We start from the raw sequence: 16,965 nt of genomic DNA on the forward strand, positions 1-16,965 counted from the left end.
TAGTCTTTTTCAAGCATGTTCATATAAATTCTCTTATTTGGGCCTCTTAAATAACCCAGGATTTAGAATTATAACCATCTTCCTACCAATAAGAAAAACAGGCCAACAGAGGTGGGTGATTTGTGGTTTTTGACCAGCAAATGACAATACACACATTCAAACTCAGGTCCATCAGACTCTGAGCTCACCATTTACCTCATGGGGTAACACAATTCTCTACCTTCCTACCATAGACCACTGCAGTGGCTGCCAGTCTCTAGAGAAAGTCTAGGTGGCCAGAACCACACAGACCAATGTGGATTCCATGCCAATAGACTAGTTACATTAATGCTTTCCATACTAAAGTCAGATAACCCCCAGTTACATCTTGGACATTTTCAGCTAGGAGCTAAAGTTTCTTCCATAACTACTGTCTATTAAACCATACACAGCACAAGCTCTCCTCCACGCCTACCCCACCCCCCCATCCCTGCCTGTACCTTGAGCTCATCTGCGTTGTAGAAGTCCACACGTACGGCAGGCACCATCCAGGTCTGGAAGAGTGTGGCCAGGATTTGCTCTGCGATGGAGTCAGCAATGAGGTGGAAGTGTAGAGGGTTCCGCCTGTGGGGGAAAAGGAGGAGGTCCAGGGAGTTAAGGCCTGTGAGTCCAGCTGCAAAAATACTCCCTTTTCTCTGCAGCTGAGGTAGGGCTGGTTTCCAACAGCAATGGTGAAAATAAATTAGTTATGTGACCCAACGGTACTTCCTGGAGAGGCCCTCTCCCTCAACCTCAGCATTTCATATAGGAGATAACCAAGCACCACAGAAAGTAAAGTTGCTGGTGACATCTAATGTAAGCCAACCCTCATACCTGTTTAAGACAATTATGTTTTAAAAATCAGAAATAGAGCATGAGTGTTAACTTGGCCAATCTTTCTATCTACCAACCAGACACTGGCATTAACACAGAAACACGTTGACAGCAGACCACATCTCTAGACTGGTTGTGGGAAGTGGCCAAGACACCTCTGCCCTAGAACAAGAGAAAGTTGTGTTTTTCCAAAAGATAGCCAGGCTTTCACACTGGATTCATCTGGAGGCCCCATCATGGATATCAGTCTGTCCTCGTTTTTAGTATTTCTACAGCTTTTATTAATTCAACTGCCAGGAGTCAACCAGGACTTACTTATTGGGTCACACTCCAACTTCTTGACACCAGAGCAAAGTTTCTGGAGGCAAATGGAAATGGATTCCAAAACCAATTCTGGCATTTATTAGTGTCAGCCTTGAGCCTGTCACTTATACTTCAGCACTATTACTTCTTTGTGATGCAAAATATTGAGAAAAAACTGCCATAAGACTACAGTGTTGACTAAATGAGATAATGAGTACAATGTATGACATACCAAGAATAAACAGGACAATAATAAATAGCAACTATGCCTTATGGAGGATCTGCATGACAAAAGCTACTAAAAATAACAATCTGATCTACAGTGCTATTTAATGAGTACTGTAAATAAACAAATCCACAGATGGGAATGACCAGGCCCAGACCTCATGGTACTGATAGTAGTCAGATGATCCACAGGTATAAATGAACTTGAGACAGAATATGATGGTCACAAAAGAACACAAGGTTCTATGGAAGCAAAGAAAATGAGGGGATAATTCTGCCTGGGACAGAAGGATGTATGGGAGGAGAGGGAAGCAGTGCCTTGAAGGATAAGAGTAATTTTTTTTTTTTTAAGGTGAGCTGGGTTTGGTACAGTTGTCTACAATTTTCCTTAAGGAGAGGGACCTTACAAAGACATGGAGGTCATGGTCCTCTTTGTTTTTAAGATTTTGATTGCATACTAGTGAAACTCCAGCTGTAGGGCTATAGGTTTTTTTTCTTTTTTCTTTTATTATTCATATGTACATACAAGGCTTGGGTCATTTCTCCCCCCTGCCCCCACCCCCTCCCTTACCACCCACTCCGCCCCCTCCCTCTCCCCGCTACCCCCTCAATACCCAGCAGAAACTATTTTGCCCTTATTTCTAATTTTGTTGTAGAGAGAGTATAAGCAATAATAGGAAGGAACAAGGGTTTTTGCTGGTTGAGATAAGGATATCTATACAGGGAGTTGACTCACATTGATTTCCTGTACGTGTGTGTTACCTTCTAGGTTAATTCTTTTTGATCTCACTTTTTCTCTAGTTCCTGGTCCCCTTCTCTTATTGGCCTCAGTTGCTTTTAAGGTATCTGCTTTAGTTTCTCTGCGTTGAGGGCAACAAATGCTAGCCAATTTTTTAGGTGTCTTACCTATCCTCACACCTCCCTTGTGTGCTCTCGCTTTTATCATGTGCTCAAAGTCCAATCCCATTGTTGTGTTTGCCCTTGATCTAATGTCCACATAAGAGGGAGAACGTACGATTTTTGGTCTTTTGGGCCAGGCTAACCTCACTCAGAATGATGTTCTCCAATTCCATTCATTTACCAGCAAATGGTAACATTTCGTTCTTCTTCATGGCTGCATAAAATTCCATTGTGTATAGATACCACATTTTCTTAATCCATTCGTCAGTGGTGGGGCATCTTGGCTGTTTCCATAACTTGGCTATTGTGTATAGTGCCGCAATAAACATGGGTGTGCAGGTGCCTCTGGAGTAACCTGTGTCACAGTCTTTTGGGTATATCCCCAAGAGTGGTATTACTGGATCAAATGGTAGATCAATATCTAGCTTTTTAAGTAGCCTCCAAATTTTTTTCCAGTGCAGTTGTACTAGTTTACATTCCCACCAGCAGTGTAAGAGGGTTCCTTTTTCCCCGCATCCTCACCAACACCTGTTGTTTGTGGTGTTGCGAATGATGGCTATTCTAACAGGGGTGAGGTGGAATCTTAGTGTGGTTTTAATTTGCATTTCCTTTATTGCTAGAGATGGTGAGCATTTTTTCATGTGTTTTTTGGCCATTTGAATTTCTTCTTTTGAGAAAGTTCTGTTTAGTTCACTTGCCCATTTCTTTATTGGTTCCTTAGTGTTGGGAGAATTTAGTTTTTTAAGTTCCCTGTATATTCTGGTTATCAGTCCTTTGTCTGATGTATAGTTGGCAAATATTTTCTCCCACTCTGTGGGTGTTCTCTTCAGTTTAGAGACCATTTCTTTTCATGAACAGAAGCTTTTTAGTTTTATGAGGTCCCATTTACCTATGCTATCTCTTAGTTGCTGTGCTGCTGGGGTTTCGTTGAGTAAGTTCTTACCTATACCTACTAACTCCAGAGTATTTCCTACTTGGATAAGAGTAATTTTGACAAGAGGCAAGGGGCGGGGGGCGGGCGGAGAGAGTCGCTCTTCACAGAGGGCAAGAAGGGTCTATGGCTCAGGTTAGGCTGCATCAGAATTGAGTAGGGAAAGGAAGTGTTCAGCAGAGACATCAGAAACAGAGAAGATGGGAGAAGAGTGTGCACATTAGGCAGTGCAACAAATGTCTAAATTAAACAGTCCAGACTTCAGTTAGGTGTAGAGCACAGAATGGCCTGCCTCTTAGCACAGCCTCCTGCATGGCAGCTCCCCTGTCCTAGGTGCCAGACAAACAGACATTCGCTTGGTTTCCCAAACCTTCTGTGCTATCTCCACCCTGGCCTTTGCACATTTGGTTTGTTCTGCAGGAACTCTTTTCACATTTACTCATTCAGCAAATGCTTATTGAACATACACATTTGCCAGGCAATGAGATGGATCCTGGGAGCATGGTGATGAGAAAGACTCATTATCCATGCTCTTATGGAACTCAGACTTGCCCACCCTCCAGCTCCCCGCCCCCCCGCTATTCAACATGGGGTCAAGTTGGTCGGCCACCATCTGCAAATGATCTGTGTGTAGGGCTGAGCCCTTCCTGTATGACAGTAATCCCAAAACTATGCACTTATCATAAATATCACAAGGAACCAACTGCCTATTTGCCAGTTTATATCCTACCTGATGGAACTTAAGGATCTTGTCAGTTGTGCTCAAATGGATAGTCCCATGATTTATAAGTCAATACCTGAAATGTAGCAAAGGTTAATGTTAAAGTGAATGGATAGATGGGTGGTGGATTGTGTACAGATAAGGGTATCAGATGTGAAATGAGGATGTGATTAACATGTTAGACTAAGGTATGAATGTGTGTCACAAAGTCCATGTGTTCTGACACAGAGGTAGTGTGGCGGGGGAAAAGGAAAGACCTTGGGTCATGGGACACCACCCTTCTAGATAGATTAATGCTATTATTGTGAGAATGGGTTTCTTACAAAAAGAAAAAAAATACAAGTTCAGCTCCCTCTTCTCTCTCACCCTCTTCTGCCCTCCTGTCTTTTCAAAAATGGCCTTGGCAGATGCTGGCACCTTGATATTGGATTTCTCAAACTCCAGAACCATAAGCCAATAATTCTCTACTTTTTAAAATAAATTACCCTGTACGTGGTAGTCCATTTTAGTAACACAAAAGAGATAAGACACTGTATCCAAGGAAGAGGACAGGAAGCTAAATGTGGAAGGATTTGGTTGGGGGCAGAGATCTTAGCCATGATAAAGAGGGGCAAGGAAAAGCAGAGGGTTAACAGTGACATTCCTGAGCTAATGGCAGTAACTTTGGGACAGGGTCCCATTCAGAAAGGTACACTAGAGGAGAATGATGAGCTTGGGATTGGGAATGCCCAATGTAGGGTGAACTTGGCAAACTACAGGGTACTGGAAGGTGGATGAGTCTGACTAGACAGTTGTTATCCAAGGGGAAGTGCATGCACAGGCCAGGTGCTTAAGGATGATAAAGGGACAAAATGAATCAAAGAAGCAACTGGCTCTGCAGAATTGTTCCATGGGACCCATTGCCTATATTCTGCAAATTCCCCCCTCAAACAATCTATAATTGGAGAAGGGCCAGGCCTTCCCTGCAGCTTCCCTGAAAGCCCCATGAGAAGACTGTCTATCAGAAGGTGTAAGCATAGGTTTGGTGTGGTGGCTCACACCTATAATTCCAGCTACTTATGAGATGGAGATCCAGAGGACTGTGGCTTCAGGCCAGCAAAGGCAAAAAATTAAGAAGACCCCATCTCATTTAATAAGTTGGACATGGTGGCACGTGCCCAGGTATATGGGAGCATATAGGTAGTAGGATCACATTCCAAGCTGGCTCTGGGCAAAAGTGCAAGATCCTACCAGAAAAATAACTAAAGCCCAAACAGGCTAAGGTTGTGGCTTAAGAAGTAGAGTACCTGTCTAGCAAGCAAAAGGTCCAGAGTCAAAACCAAATACTGAATAAACAAACAAATAAATAGATAAATGCAAGGTGCCAGCAGGCCCCAATGATTCATGGAAGCTTGAGGGAACAATGGTGAGTCTGTCCACTGGCCAAGTCTAAGGCAGCAGACAAAGACACACAGCCCATTTAGCCGTAGTGTTAATACAACCATTCTCCAATGCCACAGCAGCTACCATGGAGACTCATTCAGGGAGAATGGATATGATAAGCCTACATAGTTGTTAACTTGCATTTCCATCCACTGATGATTTCAGCCACAGGGTGACAGTACCAAATGAACCAAACTTCATATATTTGCTCTGACATGTCACACGCCCACATCTTTGCTTCGCTGGTTTCTCAAGGAGTACTATTTCCTGATTCAGAGGCTCCTGTCCATCCTTCAAAGTACCCTTAAAAGTCATCTTCTCCTGGCAAACATCTTTGATCCCTTCATTATATATTTCTCCTGCTACGTTGCCCCTGGTGGGGACAGTTAACTCATCTATACCAGGTTTTGTGATACACAGTGAAGATCCTGGCGCCTGGTTAGTACCATAAGGCTCATGAGACAGGAACCATCTTTTCATCTCTAGGCACATGACCTTACAAAGAGCCTATCAAATAATAGATCCTCAATAAGCATTCCTACAGCAAAAAGGTCAAGCCAGTGTTCTCTTTCTCCTCTTGTTTTCTTCCTCGTACTTACTAATACTGTAAATCTCCATATTCAGATGCAGCTTGGTCTTTTACCTTGCACTAGGATGAGAGCTGTTAGGGCAGAGCTTACCTAATTCCACAAGGGAACTCCTCACATACTTACTCTCTCTCCATTCCCCAGGGTTACAAATGCCTGGCTGAGGTGCAGCTCCAGAGATGAGCAATTTTCCCACCCGGGCTTGTGTTCATGCACCACACAGGCACCTCTTTCTGGACTGGCTACACTCTGCTCCACTCACTTCTTCTAGCCTTCTGCTCTCCAATTAGAAATCATGCTACCAAGGAAGTCAAAGCACTGGTTCAGGTGGCCTCCTCAGTGACTACCAGTGGATTCTGGGATAGAAACAAACTAAGGTTTCTGCAGTAATCTACTGACTATTCACTTTTCTGTTCCCTGCTAGATGAAGTCTCCGATTTGGGAATGTAATTTTCTTAATAATCTTATCCCCAGATTTCTTCACAGTTCCTTATAGATGTAACTCAGTCGCTGTTTAATAAAAAGAATGAATAAGCAGATGAATGAACACCAAAGAGATTCAAATGCACTCACAGTTTGACATAATTAAGTTATGTAGAAAGTTATGGAAGTAGAGAGGCATTTGGAAGTACGAGCAATTTTTTAGCATTAGGTCAAGCACCTGTTTCTTAAGATCTGAAAGTGCTAACAATGAAAAAAAAAAAAACTAGATAAAACAAACTTCACTGAACATCAATAAATTAGCCTGACACCCTGCTCTCTATCATGTGAAGATACAAGATGGTCACCACCTGAAAACAAGAAAGAGGGCACCCACCAGAACCTGACCTCACATTGCCCAGCCTACAGAACCATATTGAGTACCTGTATATTATTTAATCCATTAAGTAAATACACCAAAGAAAAATTTGTGTGCTTCGAAAGACATCAACAAAATGACGAATGTTAACTCCAAAGGCAGGAGAAAATATCTGAGGTCATGTATCTGAGAAGGGATTTGTTCCTATGATAAAGATCTTTTTCAGTTCAAAGAAAAAAGGCAAGCCAATTAAAAATTGAGGAGAAGATCTGAGTATCTCTATGAAGACATACAAATAAGCACATGAAAAGATGTTCAATATCAGTAATCCTTACGGAAATGCAAATCGAGACACCATGAGACACCATTACCTACACATTAGGGTGCTTAAAATAAAATAGATAAGGCAATAACAAATGTTGACCAAAAATGTGGAGAAACTGAAACCTAAAATTGTTACTGGTGGAAATGCAAAATGATATAGCTGACTTTTGGGAAAAAGTTGGGCAAATTCTAAAAAAAGAAAAAAATATTAAGCATACAGAAACCATTGCTGACTTACTCAACAATTCCTCTACTACTTATATACAGTTATATATGCATAGATGTATAAAGTTACACATATACATACATAAAGAAAAGTTGTCAACACAAAAGCTTGTGCACAAACATTCTTAGCAGAATTATTCATAATAGTCAAGAAAAAGAAAGTATGAAAATGGCCAGCAACTGATGAACAGATGAACTCAAGGCAATATCATAAATGGAAGGGAATCTTATTAGTCAATAAAGAGGAATAAAGTATTGACACATGGTACATCATGGATGGATAGTGAAACATTACGCCAACTGTAAGTAATCAGCCAAAAATACCATCATATGATCACGTGCAAGGAAGAGACCCAGACTAGGCAAATCCAAAGATGCACAAAGGTGAATTGTGGCTGACAGGGGATGTGGGAGGTGAAAATGGCCTGCCATTCAGTGGTGGTGGTTGCACTTCAGTGAATTTACTATAAACCACTGAAATTTATAGTTTTAAAAAGCAAGGTTTATGTTACATGAAAGCATTCTAATACATTTCACAATAGCCTGAGGTGAGGAAAGAGAGTCTGCCCATTCTGTCAACTGTTTCTGGACTTTATTTACCACACAGGGCACTGTCCTTTGCAGTAATGTTTTACCCAGGTGGAAGATTCTGCAGTTGTCCAGACTGGCCTCTGACCAGGAGGTAAGTCAACGTCATGGGCACATAACAGACAGTCCCATGGTGCCACAGTTAAAAGAGCATTCTACAACTCCAGACTAACAGCAATAAAAAAGATTATTTCATTCTCTGTATGTGTGACTTCTGAGTCTTATTTTATATTTGGTTCATAATTCAGGAAAGTAAGAAAAGGTTTTAATGATAGAGCTTTGCAAATTTCAAAATCAGACAAAATGAGCTGCATTCTATTCTCTTTTGTTCAAAGGGATATGAACACCAGTTAGACAGCTGTTCATGCCATATTCACCAAAGGGAATGTCGCCAACTGCAGTTAATAAAAACTCTTTGAGAAGGAATAATTGTCTCAATATATGATTCAAGGCTTTTAGTTTTATATCTGTACAACACTTAAAATAGTCTTTTACACTGGCCACAGGTTATAAATATGTTTAGGTAAGTACTGCTTTGTACACATGTGAAAAGGCTTCTTGGACAAGCGGCTTGGGCCCACACCATAATACCAGTGTCTCATCCTACTTTGCCTGAGTTCGAGGCTCCCAGAGGCTTCTGCAGATGCAAAGTGGCTCCACCCACAGACCACAAGACACAGAGAAGAAAGCAAGTACATGCTCTGTCTCCAGCCTGCAGACTTCACTTAATGAGCAGTGTTCCTGCTGCCTCTGCTTCCTTAACTGCTCCCCTGTTCCAGATTGAGATGCAATAAATACCATGCTACAAAAGAGACAATGAGAATCAAATCACTGCTCTTTTCCTGCCTCTTCTTGCTTCTTTCATCAGGAATATGCCATAGTCCCCACAATCTAAGGTCTGTTTTTATTAAGATACACAAGGCCGTAGGAGCTGAGAAAATCTTTAGTTATTAACCTAAACATGCAATAGCAATTTTAGAACAAGAAAAGAGGCTGTGATGGTACCTTGAATGCTCAGTGAATCTGTGACACTTAGAGACTTAACAGAACTCATTTCAGAACATCACAGCAGTGGGATAACGGGTTTGCAATGAGTCTTCAGTTTGAGGAAGGCCAAGTGGTGTTGATAATATGGGAAGATTCAAGGACAAGTCAGCAAAGCTCTCCACGGGGGAACAGAGTGACTTTCTAGAAAATTTAAAAGGCCTTGTGGTACAACAAAAAGACTGGACCTACAATGAACTCTGTAATCTCTGAGCCTGTTTCTCTGTCCATTTGTAGGTATGGTGGAATCTACTGCATCAGGTTGGGATGAAGTTCAAATGCAATAGCCCATGTGAAGCTCACTATAAAGATTAATTCCCTTTGGTTTCACATCTAAAGGCCTGACCAAAGCGCACAAACCTCCTACCAGTTCAAAGATATTACCTCCCCATGCTATCTTCTTAAACCTTACTAGAAACACTGATGCCAAGGCCTTTACAACTTTTATGTGTAGTATGCATAACACCTCAAAAACATATAGCCGGGGGGATAATCATGGAGAGCACAGTGATGATGATAATGTTTATACTGTAGCGTCAAATTATAATTAAGGCTAAAAATAGGAATAATTATACTAAAAACAGTGACTTAATCTGGCAAAGAGCTCGGACGCTGAAGTTAGATTGACTGGATTCAAACCTGGCCCTGCCCATCCTCTCTGTATGACCTTCAGCCACTACTTCACATGCGGTTCTCAGTTACACTGTCTGATAATAATAGTGCCTCAAGGGGGTATAGGAAGAGTCTAAGCATTAATAAATGGATGACAGGTAGAATACAGCCTGATGTGGGGTGAAGATTACGCTAGTATTTCTTAAGTAAGCAGTAGGATATCTTTTCCATATGCACAACATGGCTCCAAGCTCAGTGACTGCTGGGTCACCAGCTCATACAGGGAAAAAGTGGAACAAGGCTGGCTTCCTTGTCTCAGTCTAATCCTATGCTCTGCTTTCACAACCTAGACACTACTTCTACTTAAGTCAGAATAAGTAGGAAGATATTAGAGGCACTTAATGGACACAAACATGCTCTTTTTTCCTCCATTGTTCTTTATGGACATGAGTGAATATTTTTTAAAATCAACAAGCATAATAACAAACTGCCTGATATGCAAAGTAAGGGAAATAACCTGCTTCTTCCAGTCAACAAGAATGCAGACTATCAGAGTCAGGTGACCATCTGGTAAACAAATATTAAACTTTTACAAGCTGATCTACCTTCCTGCATAGGAGGTAAACACTTACATGCTAAGTAAATATTTATTTTCTCTGTTCACAATGAGTTGGGTTTACATGAAGGGCAACCATATTTCCCAGCTGATTTGTAATTAGGATTGGAGTAACAGGCATTCCCCAAATTTTTCTCTGAATACCCTTTCATCAAGGAGACAGATATGCATTATGCTATTTTCTACTAAGTAATAAATTTTCCTCATATATACTTTGTATATATTCTATCACCCACCTTTTTCTTCACCATACAGGTTATATAATGATAGGACAAAAGATACATGTGACTGAGAAAACAAAAACAAGGTCACCTTTATTTCAGGCACCTAAATAGGACTTGCAAAAATTCCTTTTTTAATGCATTTTTGGCTAGTCTTCCATCCCCTGCATATGTATATAAAAAGCATATTTATATACTGGAATATATATTATGCATTCCATTTTGGATTTTACTTTCACTGATTTTATATCATAAGCATTTCTCTACGTTAGGATATATTTTTAAAGCCAAGCAATTTAAGTGCATGGCTTTTTGTAAGAGATGTTCTATTATTCTCATTATTTTTAAGTATCATCTAGTTTTATGATTATAAACAATGTTTCATAGAAGGTTCTTCTATACTTTGGCTCATCTTTTTAAGACAGGATACCTAATGTAGTCATGTGAGGTCAAGGACTCTGACATACCTTTCTTTCGAAGGCTATGGCAATTTTCAGTGCCACTACAACAGTGCTCATATCACTCCCTTACTATCTTAAAATATAGTGTGCTTACTGTCGCCATGCATACCACAGAAATAAAATTGATTTGATATAACAAAGCAAGCCTTAAATGAAAATCTTGTCTGGAAAATAAATCTAATTACTGTAATTAACAGCGAAATCCAAAAGAAGCATCCTGCACCACTATTATTATGTTATTATTAACATTAGGAAGGTATTTCATTTGTCAACGTATTTTATAACCATGTCTTAGTTAATCCCCGTAACGTGCTTAGGAGGCAATGAAGCTATTTATAGCTGGACTTTCTGAGCAGAAAGTCTTTCAATTGTCCTTTTGTCCTATTATTCCAAATCAGTATCTCCAGTGCATCAATTCACAGAATCACTCTTATTGCCGAAAAACTTCAAGGATGGGGTACTTCAGTGGTCATTTGGTCCAAGAAGATCAAGTAATCATTGATGTGGGATACAGAATTTTCATAACAAATACTAATAACTGGCTTTCTTCTCAAATTCCAGTGCCTCCATGAAAACATAGCCTACCATCCATGGCTGCTAATAAAACTGCTATTTTAAAATTTAATGACTTTGTGCTGTGTAGTGGCTGTAGGGGTAAAACTTTATACTCAATACGATTCTTACAATTTCAACAACTACCGGATTATGTCCTGTGTAGCTAAAGCAACAGGAATAAAATTCACACTCAACAACATCAGAACTTTTCATGACCTTAAAATTAATAATTGAGAAACAGCATAATTGAGTATCTATAATTATGTAAACACTCTTCTCTAAAAGCATTTTTTTCTATCAGAGAGGGGCTGGAGTTCTTTAAAGGAGACAAGGAATAAATACATAAAAGATGAGAAGCATTGGTGCATGTGATGCTCAGCCTGTACAGTGTCTGGTTCTGAGCAGACCGAGGCTGCAGAAGTGCACAGAAGTGCAAGGAATCTCTGAAACTGTACAGCAGGTGTGGCCGAGTAGAAATGACACCTCGCCTCAAGTCAGAATTCACAGGCTCAAGCCCCATTTGGCTATTCTTTAATTGACATTTCCATGTCATCCTCAGATGTACAACTGAAATCACAATTCCAACAGAGCTAGGTGAAAAGGAGATGGTCCCTGTTGCTAACTGGTACTGTTAACATATTTGTTTGTTATTGACTACCTGTACCCCCTTTCCCATTCCAGGACGGCAAGAAATTTGAAGTTTGTCTAATCAGCCTGCTGACCACAGCAACATACGAGGGCTCAGCAAAAGAATCATGCTGGGTAGTTTAGTAATAAAAAAATGTTGTTACAGAAAAATAAGATACAGCAAAAACTAAACCACTATAGGAATTAAAGGGTTAAAGTAACCTGCTGAAGGCTCTCAAGGCTGTTGGCATGAATGTGAAAGGGATCCAAGTTTGGGCTCAGTATCTTAGTTTACTCATTGAATAAACATATCTTCAGGGCTGGTGGAGTGGCTCAAATGGAAGAGTGCCTGCCTAGCAAGTGTGAGGCTTTGCGTTCAAACCCCAGCACTTGGAGGGTGTGGGGAAGACATAAAATATCTTCAGGTCCCTTTTCAATGGACTCCACTACACATAAGTGCTAAACAAGTAAACATTCACCAGTATACAATACACGATAAGATACTAGGGACACAGAAAAATAAGGCACGGTTTCTGTCTGCAGAAGGCCTATATTCTGCTACAGAAGACATATCACGGATGGATATGTACAGAGCAAAGTATCTGAATACATCCAAAAGGTACAAGGGGTTGTAGGCTGGTCAAAGAGAAGCAGAAATCCAGACTGAATTACAAATGGTATAGTTGTTAGGTGTGCCACCTATACAAAGTCTTATAGTATAAAAAGGGAGTTTCCCCATTTGGGGTTGGGGCAAAAACTGAGAAGAAAAAGTAGGTAGACAAAGCAGCAGGGCAACACCACGTAGAATGTGGGAGCTACAGGCAGACAAGAGTGGTAGGGCATGAAGTCCAAGCAAGAAGATGAGGAAAAACACTGTGGAGAATGACACTAGACACCAATGGTCTGTGTGCCACAGCAAAGACGTTCTGTCCCCTTCTTTCAATGAGGAGAACCAACGACAGGTTTCACGACAACAGATTTGCCTGTCTGAAATATTATTCTGGAGTCAGAAAGGATGGATCTGAAGAGCAGAAAAGGGAGGCAAGAAGATGAGAGAACAGGTAGACATCCGGGGGAATGGAGATGGGGGTGGAACTGAATCTAAGAGGGAGCAAGGTGCTGATGATAGATGGGTTCAGTGGGGAACTGGGCAAGAAGGTGGAACCAAAAATAATCCCACTTCTATGCAGGGCATGTGGGTATTGGAGTCCATTATTTTTCCCATCTTTGTTTGTGACTGTGATGGTTGGATTCAGGTATTAAACTTTACCCTGATCATTATAAGGTAATCTGAGGGCTTCTAAAGACTGTTCTCTGTCCTGGACATCTGATGCCTTTTTGAACTGTTGGTTAAAGCTGAGTAGGATCTTCATCCAATGAGAAGGTGAAGTAGAGTGAAGGGTACTGGCTAGAACTGCAGACTCAATTCTGGACATGACCCTATGTATTTCTAGATATCAACCAAAATAGGGAGCAGAAGAAAAGGCTCATGAGAAAGCAGAAGCAAATGGTGAAAGTTTGACATCAAGAAAGGACTACTTCTGAGAGGATCTCTGCCTCAGAATGGAAGAAGAACCACTCCTTTCACTGTTCCCATGGGGGACCACTGGGGTCAATGGATGTCATCTGTGGGGGACCTTTCAGTTAGACAAGACAGAATTTCTTAACAGTCTGGAGTACCCAGAGGTGGTATAGGCCATACTGGACTAGAGAAAGTAGTCTGCATTAGTTTTAGGGACTGCCACAACAAAATACCATATACTGGCTGAGAGAAACAGATTTTTGCACATTTCTGGAGGCTGGAAATCTGAGGTATTTTAAGGCACCCTCATTGTCTTGTAGAAGGCTGTCTTCTTAATGTGTACTCACAAAGTCTTTCCTCTGTTTGGTCTGTATCCTAATCTCTCTCCCTCTGTTCACGCTCTCTCTTTTAAAGACACCAGTCATGTTGAATTAGGGCTCACACTTATTTTAATTTAATCAGCTCTTTTAATATCTTATCTCCAAAAACTGTCATATTTTGAGGTGCCAGGAGGTAAGTTTTCAAAATATGAATGTAACAAGACCTACCAACAGGATGTGTAAAAACAGAGAGCTGGTGATTGCCAGGCAGCAGACGCTGATATAGAGAAGTTGAAGCATCTAATTTGGGCTATCCCTTGAAGGTTCCATTAGTTCTGAGAGCTACAATTCTAAATGTAGCAAGGCAGTACCTAACTGGTGCTACTAAACATGAGTAACACAGTATCTTCCTCAGATTTTGGACAAAAATTACATTTTCATGGCAGCTTAAATGATGGATGAAAAACTCCTCCTATGTAACCCTTCCCCAAGGAGATGTGCAGGCACTCCAAGATATGTATCACCTGCAAAGTACAAGAGAAGGCTGTTCTTACCTGTGAAAGAGAACAGACTTGACCAAGGTGACGACGTCCCGGCTGGCATTGTATCCAGCACAGACGATAGCGACATGGATTGTCTGCAAGAAGAGAAACACAGGGTGAACAGTCAGACAGATGGAATCTGGCCTTCCTAGGGTTACAGACTCACAAAAAAGAAAAAGAAAAATCATTCTTACTTCTTTTTGGGTTCATTAGAAAACAAAGGGCACTATCTGCAGCTGTGGAGAGTAACTTGAGAGTTTTATTAAAGTATTTTTAATTGGTTTATGGAGCTATCATCATCTGGACGCCATAAAGGCTCTTTACAATTACATTTTGGGGACGAGAGAAATGGTGCTTGGTTCAAACAGGCAAACAGTGAGTCCCCTGCCCCCAAGTGGGGAAACAATGGCAGTTGGTAAAAGAGACAAGAAAGAATACACTATGACACAATGAACCTACAATCAGAGACCTTAGACTGAGAAGTTGTGGCTGAGAGAGTTTGTGGAACACTCTCACGAGATGTCTTAGGTTAAGGTCAACCAGGCAGTAGGGGGAAAGGGAACAGTGAACATCTCTGGGCCCCATCTGGGATATTATTCCAGGAACAGAACTGAGAGGACCTTACAAGTCCTCTCATCTAAGCAGTTGGAGGCATGGACTCCAGAAGTGAACCTTGGCCTTGTCATTGCTGACTCTTGCACCGAAAGGCCTGTGACCGGGTCGTGCAGGATGGTGGTACAGAGTTAAAGAATGCTGTAATAGCAGAACATGATGCTCAGCACACCACGTCTTAAACATAGCCAAAAAAGGTCCTCCAGACCAGGGCTTCCCAAGTAGGGTGACTTGATGTGCCATGATTGAATTACAGGTGATAAAGACTCATTTCTTCACACCCTCAGGCCAGGTTGGCACCTTCAGATTGGCTCTGACCTGATGCCAACAACTTTTCCGTTGACCTCCTGCAATATAAAATTATTATGTTTTACATGTGGTACGGCTTGACCAACTGGGAAGCAGGGCTCTAGGGTAACCACAACGGGACGTCACACATCTCAAGGAATGGACAAGTCAGTGTTTCTCAATTCTGTGTCTACTACTGAAACCCAGCCTTCACTGAATAGATGCATGTCCCATCATAGCCAATTCCACCATATTCTGTCCTCAAAGTACTGCAAAAGGGTGATCCCTGTGGTACCCACCACTGAAATTAAAGGGCAGGTGGGTGATAGATGGCTCTTCTTTTTCAGATCTACTCACAGTACTCATAGCATGGACTCTGGATTCTCCACTACCCTGGTCAGCCACGTCTAGGTGCTGCTCTGCTCTCCTAGTCATTCCCTTACAGGGCTTTGTACACTGACTTTTGACTGCCATACCCTCTTCCCCGGTCCTGAAACAACCTCAGAAAATGAACCTATCATAGGTAAACCCAATCATCCAACAGCCTCACTCAATGCACATGACTCTTTGATCCCAATGACCTTGACCTTGACCACCACCATTCTAGTGCCAAGTGTAAGAGCAGAGGAGGCAACTGTACTTTCATTCAGAATCTCATTTTCTCAGAAATCCTGTAGCCACAGGCCTGCCATACCTGCAGGAAATCTCAGAGCTGCTAGGTACTATGGCTCCTCCCTGCCTTCACTAAGGGTCCTAATTTTCCCTATGGGCTCAACCTTTCCATGCCACTGTGCCTGTGTCCACTACTGTTCATCTGAACCCCCGCCTCACTCTTGTCTCTGCTTCCCCCACAATGTCTCCACCCTGTGTGCAGAGATCCCAACCCTGGCTGGGATGCTACAGGCCCACCTCTGCTCTTGTACTTTAGTGCCAAGAAAGATGAAGGAATAATGAGCATAATGATAGCTAATGTGTATCAAGCAAATGACTACACACCAGGCACTGTGCCTAACACTTTGCACATATAACCAGATTTAGGTCTCACTGTTACGTGAGTCAGGTTCTTTTCTGCATCACATATCAGGAAACTCAGGTTTAGAGAGTGGTGATTTAAATTCTACAACAGAAATTCTTAAATCTGGTGGTAGATCAGAAACACCCAAAAGATCTTTAAAATATAACCTGTGCCCTAGAGCTGCCTCTGACCAATTAGTTCAGTCTCTGATACCCAGACCTACAAGTAGTCTGTTGAAAGGCAGCAGTTCTCAGCAGGGGTCATTTCACATCCTCCCTGTAGTCCTAAGGACTTGGTAGGGTCTGGAAACATTCTTGGTTGTCCCTATTTGGTGTGAGGGCAGTGGGGGGGCTGCGACTGGCACCTCAAGGTTAGAGGCCAGGGATGCTGTTATTCTTGCACACCCTCAAGTGTGCGAGTCAGTTCCCAAACAAAGAATTTTTCTAGCTAAATGGTCAAGAGAACCACCACTAGGAAACTGTTTTAGGAAGAAGAAGGGAGACAAAAAGGGGGTCAGGAGAGGTTCAGATCCCTCTGGATTCTATTGCTACCTTTGTTCAATCTAATTTATGCATCTCTTAATTTCTCTACCTATAAAAGGAAGGCCCCAGCACTTATCTCAGGATAATGTATCCCAAAGACTCAGGATGAAA

At 41.6% G+C, this 16,965-nt stretch overlaps 1 protein-coding gene across 8 annotated transcripts in view; it reads right to left on the bottom strand.

The window, feature by feature from the left end:
- Positions 1–16,965, bottom strand: part of Large1 (LARGE xylosyl- and glucuronyltransferase 1) — a 502,729-nt gene that overhangs the window by 236,316 nt on the left and 249,448 nt on the right. For all 8 annotated transcript variants that reach the window (XM_074084325.1, XM_074084329.1, XM_074084326.1 and 5 more), the window contains 2 exons: positions 14,410–14,492; positions 480–603 (listed from right to left, as the gene is read on the bottom strand). In XM_074084325.1, the coding sequence (XP_073940426.1) occupies positions 480–603; positions 14,410–14,492 (207 nt within the window). The remainder of the gene's footprint in view (positions 1–479; positions 604–14,409; positions 14,493–16,965) is intronic.

Source organism: Castor canadensis, chromosome 8 (genome assembly GCF_047511655.1).
Source record: "Castor canadensis chromosome 8, mCasCan1.hap1v2, whole genome shotgun sequence".
NCBI lineage: Eukaryota > Metazoa > Chordata > Mammalia > Rodentia > Castoridae > Castor > Castor canadensis.